At 36.2% G+C, this 7,767-nt stretch overlaps 1 protein-coding gene across 1 annotated transcript in view; it reads left to right on the forward strand.

Moving 5' to 3' along the window:
* The first annotated feature begins 236 nt into the window (after nucleotides 1-236).
* The window catches only part of LOC107590662 (leptin receptor-like), a 25,274-nt gene continuing 17,743 nt past the window's right edge, over nucleotides 237-7,767 (forward strand). Inside the window, exons 1-6 of the mRNA XM_016279563.1 lie at nucleotides 237-459; nucleotides 1,756-1,826; nucleotides 3,841-3,893; nucleotides 5,727-5,921; nucleotides 6,973-7,090; nucleotides 7,477-7,658. Of these exons, the coding sequence (XP_016135049.1) occupies nucleotides 1,822-1,826; nucleotides 3,841-3,893; nucleotides 5,727-5,921; nucleotides 6,973-7,090; nucleotides 7,477-7,658 (553 nt within the window). The 5' untranslated portion in view covers nucleotides 237-459; nucleotides 1,756-1,821. The remainder of the gene's footprint in view (nucleotides 460-1,755; nucleotides 1,827-3,840; nucleotides 3,894-5,726; nucleotides 5,922-6,972; nucleotides 7,091-7,476; nucleotides 7,659-7,767) is intronic.

The raw sequence follows: 7,767 nt of genomic DNA on the forward strand, positions 1-7,767 counted from the left end.
TTCTTAGGCGCTTACGACTGAAAATAAATAAATTAAATAAATATAACCAGAATATATTTAGTCTAGCCGAGTGAAATTCACTGGAAGAGTAGCCTACAATAAAGAAGTATTCAGACATTTCCTCTAGGAAGGTGTGTACGTTGTTATGCTGCAGACTTTCTTTCCCTTGCCAAAAATTAAACAATGAGGATGATTATGGTGTGACGCAATACGCTCCGCAGCTGGTGCCCCTCCCTCACAGCGGCGGCGGCGGCAGCGCTCGAGCGCAGGAGGAAAGTCTCACGCCTCTCCTAGTCTGTGTAACCGACCACATACACTCTTCATTACAGGAAGAAAGAAGCGCCAAACTCTGGAATTGGAGCCTTTTCCTCGTTTTTAAGCGAAGTAGGATACGTACAGTAAGACTTTGCCAGTGTAGCAGGATCAAACCCACGGACAGCCAGAGTGCGATCACCTGAGGTGAGACATTCTGCACATATTTCACAGAGTTCAAGCGGATGATCTCAGGCAGCTGTAATAGCGGTAAAACAGTCCTTCACTTTTAGCAAGCCACTTTATCGCGCTTGAGAGCTTTTAATCATAAAACCACGAAGACCTATTTATTGGTTTCCTATCTCTTTACTCACCTTTTGTAATTTAGTGAGCTGTTTTGTGCGTGCTTATCCAAACAGTCTTGAGTGTTCACTGGATAATGCTCTTCCAGATTAATGTTACACTGTCACGATTCATGTTGTGGTTTTACTTAGTAGCTGAATATCAGTGGCAGTATTATTCATTATCATGGGGTTTCCCCCTTTGTGTCCTGAGCAATGTCAGTGTTTCCGTGGCCATTATAGCGATGTCCAAATCGTGAACGAATTGTTCTGTTGAGTTGGAACTTTTAATGAAGCTTTTGAACCGGTTTACATATCTGTCCGAGCAGTTCACGAGTCAACTACTCACTGAACTGACTCATTAAACTGAGAATCATCTCTTTTGGATGTGTCCGATCACAGTGAACAGAAGGGCTGAGACCATACTTGGCCACATGTCACTTCACTTTACTGAAGTGAATGCGGGGAGACTTGCCTTGTCTCCCCGCATATTCACGTCCGACCTGTTTTTATGTCATATTATCTTATATCATGTTTGGTTCAGCAGCAACTCCAGGTGGCTCTAACAGATGGTGTAGAAAGCATTGCATTGTGGGGCCTGTAGTGTTTTATTTGCAGTTTATTTGCTATTTATTTTTTTTATGCATTTACTCATTCATTAGGTCACTTGTGTTCTGACTCATCATCGCAGCATTGTGGCAAAACAGGTTTTAGATTTCACAATATTGCTCAGAATAAAATGCCAGGAAATGCTAAACATGGGTGTTGCTGCCGTTAACATGTTTGCGCAGGCACACAATCAAAACATTGTTGCACTTTGTTAATTTAACCTAGCATTTCAGTACATCCGAACTGAGGATATGGAAAGCAAGAGGGAAGCAGTCATGCATGTTATTGCCTTGTACAAGAAAGGTGACTTGTCTCGTCAGAGAGCGTAAGCCAGGGAATCAAAAGCAAATATAGTTAGAGCAGAGTAATTCACTTGAAGACGGTGTCGTATTACTGCCTGATATGTTTAATGCGTGCCAGAAAAATTTGCCTGCTTTATTTTCCATTAAGTGACTCAGGAATGACTTCTGCATCCCTTAAGAAAGTAAAACTATTCCTGTGTTCTTCTTCTTCACTGTTTGTTTAAATCAAATTTGTCTATCTTCCCACACAGAGGCCATTCCTCTCTTATACTCCATCACTCCATCAAGAAGAGAAATGATGCTCACAATCATATGAAATGATGTAAGTATCTCTAATTAGATTTTATTAGGGCTTGGATTTTAGCATGGCTTCATTTTACTGTTGCTTTCAAAGTGATTAATGAATTGTTAATGAGATGTAATTTGTATTTCTGTGAGTAATTTGGTCATTTTGTTGTGGAATATGTACAACTAGCCAAGTAATATTGCACAAACATTGCACAGTATTGCACAATATTGCCCTTTTCTTGAAATCTTGATGTTAAAAAAAGACAAAAGTCCTTTAAGAGATGAGTTTGATGACACATTCTTTTGACTTCCTTTTCTTAACGTTTTCCAAACTATGTAGCTTGATGGGTAGAGGCATGCCGTGTGGTTTTAAGCAATCTTACTTAAACTTTTCTACTGAAAATAGACTTTGGGATGCACCATATATCGTTACCATATTGCTTATTGACTAATATTACAGATTTTTACATTTATCAGTATCAGATGATATTGGATATTTATCGTCTGATATTGGATGTTTAATTGTGTGTGTTAATTTACCTTAAAAAACGAATAGTTCCAGTCCTCGATTCTGATTGGTTGAGCCAAGTTCGAAGCTGTTGTAAATTACTCTACAAACATTATTCTCCCGGCATCCTTCCACCTCCCCATCTCCTCCTCTATTTCTGTTATTCTCCCTCTATGTAGTACTGCAGTGGGGATTTAAACTTGGAGGTTAAGCGGAGCATTGGGTTCGAGTTTCCATTGAGGACAGCAAACCAAGTTCGTTTACCATTAACCATCAGGACTAGATGGGCAGGCAAACTCGTGAACCACATTTAGAGGGGTAGTTCACCCAAAAATGAAAACCGTCATAATTTACTCACCCTTAAGTTGTTCTAAACCGGCATGACTTTCTATCTTTTGTTTAAAAAAGATGTTTTAAAGAATGTGGGTAAGCAAACAGTTATTGGTCCCCAGTGACTTTTATAGTGTTGAAAAAATACTATGGAAGTCAATGGGGACCAGAAGCTTTTTAGTAGAGTACATAAACACATAAAAAAATAAAGCATATAAAATTACTAAAACGCAAACAAAAATGAAAATGCCTTGTTGGCAGAGGCTATTTACACTAACTCAACTTGTGATTGGGATAGTCAACACTTACAAAAGACGGCTGTCAATCTCCAGTGGCGTAGATGGTAAAGCACGTTCTACAGTCTTTTTGGCAGGATCAACCCGAGTTCGAACCCACCTTTTGCTAAATTTTTCCTCGCTTTAAAATCTCATATCACATCGGAAAGGCATTTATTTTCAATAAAAATTAAGGAAATAATTAAAAAGTTTAAAATAGGTTAGGTGTAGGGAGGGCTTTATTGTCCCAGTATGGTGGCAACCATTTAATAATTTTAAATAAAATAAAATGTTAAATAAATTTTATTATTGCATATTGTGTTATAATGTACTACGATACTGAGGTGCAGATAATTGCCACTATTTGCATTAAGTAGTATAAATAGCAGAAAATCCTGCTATTTTAACGTAGTGTAAATAGAATCTATAGCTATTTGTTCATAGTGTAAATAGCATATCGCTAAAAAATACTGCTATGTTCACTTAGTGTAAATAGAATCCATTGCTATGTTCACTTAGTGTAAATAGCATCTAATTGCTCTTTGCACTTAGTGTAAATGGCCTCTATCGCTATTTACACTTAGTCAGATAGCCACTGCCTTAATAAAAAGTATTCGTATGTAAATCATACTAATCAATAGCAACAAGCTAGCATTGTGATGCTGATATTATTTAGGCTCCATTCAGAATTTAATAAGAACATTTAAAAATCTAGTTAATTTAGCTCAAAGCATTTAAAAAACAAAACAACAACATCAACATCAACAGAAGTGCTTTTGACTCAGGCAGCACTGGAATGGGACTTTGTCATATAATGAGTAAACTAAACGCTGTCATGCTGTTTGAGCTTGAAGATTTGACTTTTCCATTGTGGAAGAAGATAGTGAGTCATATCCATACTGAACCATTTTACAGATGTCCTCTCTTTCCCGCAGGTCTCTGTTTATCATGCTTGCTCTTCTTGTGAATTTCATTACCATTTCACAAGGTGAGTTGTTGATGCATTTAGCAAAAATTACACTTACTGTTTTCATGCAAATTCTATATCTAGCGTCTTTTCATTGTTTTCCATTTCCTAATTGCTGTCGAAGCAAAGACCTACATAGCATCCTGGATACCCACCAGCTGTCAGCAGTCCCTCTGCCCACCTCAGAGATGGATTATTGTGGGTTATGGTTGAGCGCACAGAGTGCAGGAGGCTGATGAATGGACAGAGAGATAGAAGAAGACAGAGAGGTAGTGAGAGAGAGAGAGGTAGATTGAAAGTAAGGGGTGTAGGAGGGAGGTGATTACACCCACATCATGAATCAGACTATAAACTTTTAACGGTCGCCTAGGGGCCTCACATATAGACAGATGTACAGATGAGAAAGGGCGTAGGCCTTCAGGGTAACAGTGCAGTTGGTAACTGAATATGATATGTGTTGTCGCTTTGAATAATGTTAAATTAAAATGGATATTATTGTAATTATTTAAATGAATAGGGATGGACAATATATCAGTGCCACATCGATTATCAGATGATATTGGTAATTAAAAAAAAATTATTAGTATTGATCAGTGTTTATATAACATAAACTGTGAATATGCATTTTCCCATTTACATTTAGATTACTTTTTCCATCATCTAACACTTTAACACAATAACTTAGTTACTCTTTAAAAATAATTTCATAACATTGCTATAATCTTTAGAAAATCTCAAAATTAATATCTATATTTCATATTGAACCATAAGATATATTGTTGTGATGCCTAAATTGAAAATTATTGAAATTATTGAACTCTTTTATATATATTTTTTAGTTAATTTATTTAGGAAAATAGTAATATCAGCCATTTATCACAAACATAATTTGGCCAGAAATGTATAAATTTTGATGCCAAAATATTTATCCTAGCATAATATGCAGGGACAACTGTGAGCATGCCATTTGATATAAAATGTAAGTACTGTGTCACTATTGCTCTGTTGGATCATCCTGGCCAGCCAGACACAGTAACACAATTATTGGCATTTATTTGGGGGCGGGGTCATCTGTCTTACAACCAATGGAAGTTGGGGGAGTGTTTGGGGAAACTTGTTTCAAAATAGTCGTTATTTTTGCAATTCCATGTGGTAAATCTAGTGGTGCGGAAAGTTAACACACTACATTTAATAAATTAATTGTGCTCTTTATTTAAAATGAAATTGAAATGTTAAGATTTTCTTGAGTAACACGCTTTTTTAAACTCAGAAGTACTAAATCTTTGTTTGGAAATATACTGTATGATGGCTTGCTTATATTGCAATCCTACACAATCGTCCTTGAGTAGATTTCAGATGAATCAGAATCAGAATCAGAATGAGTTTTTATTGCCAGGTATGTTTACACATACGAGGAATTTGTTTTCATGACAGAAGCTCCACAGTGTAACAGAATGACAGTGACAGAACAAAAACACAGATAATAAAAAATAGAACAAGTAACTAAGGAATAAAAATATACAAATCGACAATTGTATGTACAGGTATATAACAATAGACAGTTGTATGTACAGGTATATTATGTGCAAATTGAAATGTAGACTGAGTGTGTGTGTTAGATAAATAAGTGTATGAGTGAATAAATAGTGTGTGTTCCACAGTTATTGTCAAGTGTTCATGAGATGGATGGCCTGAACGTTCAATTCTGAGCAATTCTGGGTATTGAATCTGTCAATAGATTTTTCTTTTATACGTAAGGTCTGTGTGTCCCCTGAGTTTTTATTTTCCACTGTTTGTTAAATTTGAATAGTATTGCAAATCAGTGTCACTCACATTGAGATCCTCGTGTTCCAGGTCTTGCTGCTTTGAGTCCTTCTGATGGCAGGGGAGGTGTTTATGAAGACCTGAAGTGGAAGGCTCTGCTATGTTGTGAGCTGCCCTTTGCTCAGACACTTGACGATGGTCTTTCAGAACACCCACCTGTAGGACAGTTTCAGCTACTAAATGCTACAAAACCAGAATTCTCAAGTAAATCACCCACCCTTTCTGGTAAATTCAATCTGTGTGATATTACAATCATTGCTTTCGCAATGAAGAAAGATCATGTAAAGCACAGTTTTTCATGTTTGTAAAATGTTGAAGTAGTAATATTTGTCAAAAACATTGTTAGTCACAGTGTTGTTTATTTTCTAATTAAGCTGATAAACTAAGCATATTAGAATGATTTCTGAAGGACCACGTGACACTGAAGACTGGAGTAATGGCTTTTTATTCAAAAGGAAAACAATTATTTTAAATTGTAATAATAGTTCACATTATTACTGTTCTTTATGATCAAATAAATGCAGCATTGATGAGCATTAGAGACGTCTTTCAAAAACATTAAAAATCACATAACTCCAAACCTTTGTACAGTAGTGTCCAAAATAAATGAAAGGCAATTTATGACTTAGTCTTGCCATTTTAAGGTCTCAAAAAAGCAGTTATGTTTGTATTTGCATTAGATGACCTTGTCTATTAGGTGAAGAGGTCTTAGCTACAGCTGTGAACCAGAGAAATTGAGAGGATTGACCTCTCCAGACAAGTAGATGGGTGCCATTACACATGCTAATCAATTCTCATTACTTTCTCTTCTCTGCGGTAGGCCTCAGGACAATAATTAAAGTCTACAAATAAATTTATAGCATTTAAATGCAAAATAAATTAAGGTTTGCAATCCTATTAAAGTGTGAAGTGGCTCTGCAAAAACAGAAAAGGAATCACTACAAATACTCAGAGGTGGATGCTTATTTTTTTCCGTAACATTATAAAGCATTCATAAAACTTCAAGAAAAAACTTTCCCCATCTACTTTTATCGGACTCCTGCAATGGTGCGAGTCTAAACTTAAAAACAATCCTGACAGAATTTCAACTAGACTATGAATAATTGATATTTTATGTTAAGTCAAAGCATCGTGTTCGTATCTTTCATGTTATTTGCACACCATGTAATGAGGCTGTGTTCTGATAGGAATAATTTGCAGATGTTATTTCTAGAGGCTTCTAAATGCGATAGGCTGTGATGAAAGAAGCTAACAAGGGAATGCAATCTCATTTCAGGAAACTGTTTGGACATCCTGTGCTGGCTTGAAGGTGAACGGACAAATTTGATTTGTAATGCAAAGAGCCACAGAGCAGCAGCCGCTGCAAGTCTGCTCACCGTTACACCTCAATTAGTGTGAGTCCTGTTCATTCTTCTCTCTACAGACTGATTGGCTCTTGTGCCTATTTGTGCTTAAATCGGATTCAGAACAAATTAAGTGTGTATGTGGGGGTGGGGGGATTAAGTAGATGATATAATGCATCTAGACTCTATACTATATTATTAATGGTCAACTTTTAAATGATCTTTATTATTTAATTAATATTATTTACGTTTTTCTGCTGTATATAACGATTCTAACTTTGTGATTATTTCCCCTGTGATAATTATTAGCCTGTGTCAATCTTAGGACATCAAATGATAAATATTTTTGTTTGCATTAGTTCCGTAGAGGCTTAATCTATTATTCTGGATATTACGTTTTTAAAATTATTTTATATTAACTTTTTTTTTAATTTTAGTGTACAGATGAATGTACTTTCAGATGAAGCAAACCACGCTGCTCAGTGTGCCGGGGAAGATACTGCCATGTGCTCCATTTCTCTTCATGGCAATGATGCAACTGTCTCATTGAACATCAGTATATCTTTAAATGGGAGTACTGCACTGTCACCCAAGATGCAAGTCAGCACACATCATCTGCGTAAGAACTGCATTATGATTTGCTATCTATCTATCTATCTATCTATCTATCTATCTATCTATCTATCTATCTGTCTGTCTGTCTGTCTGTCTGTCGTTCTGTCTATTGT

The sequence above is a fragment of the Sinocyclocheilus grahami genome, unplaced genomic scaffold, assembly GCF_001515645.1.
Source record: "Sinocyclocheilus grahami isolate Dianchi unplaced genomic scaffold, SAMN03320097.WGS_v1.1 scaffold131.1, whole genome shotgun sequence".
Lineage (NCBI taxonomy): Eukaryota > Metazoa > Chordata > Actinopteri > Cypriniformes > Cyprinidae > Sinocyclocheilus > Sinocyclocheilus grahami.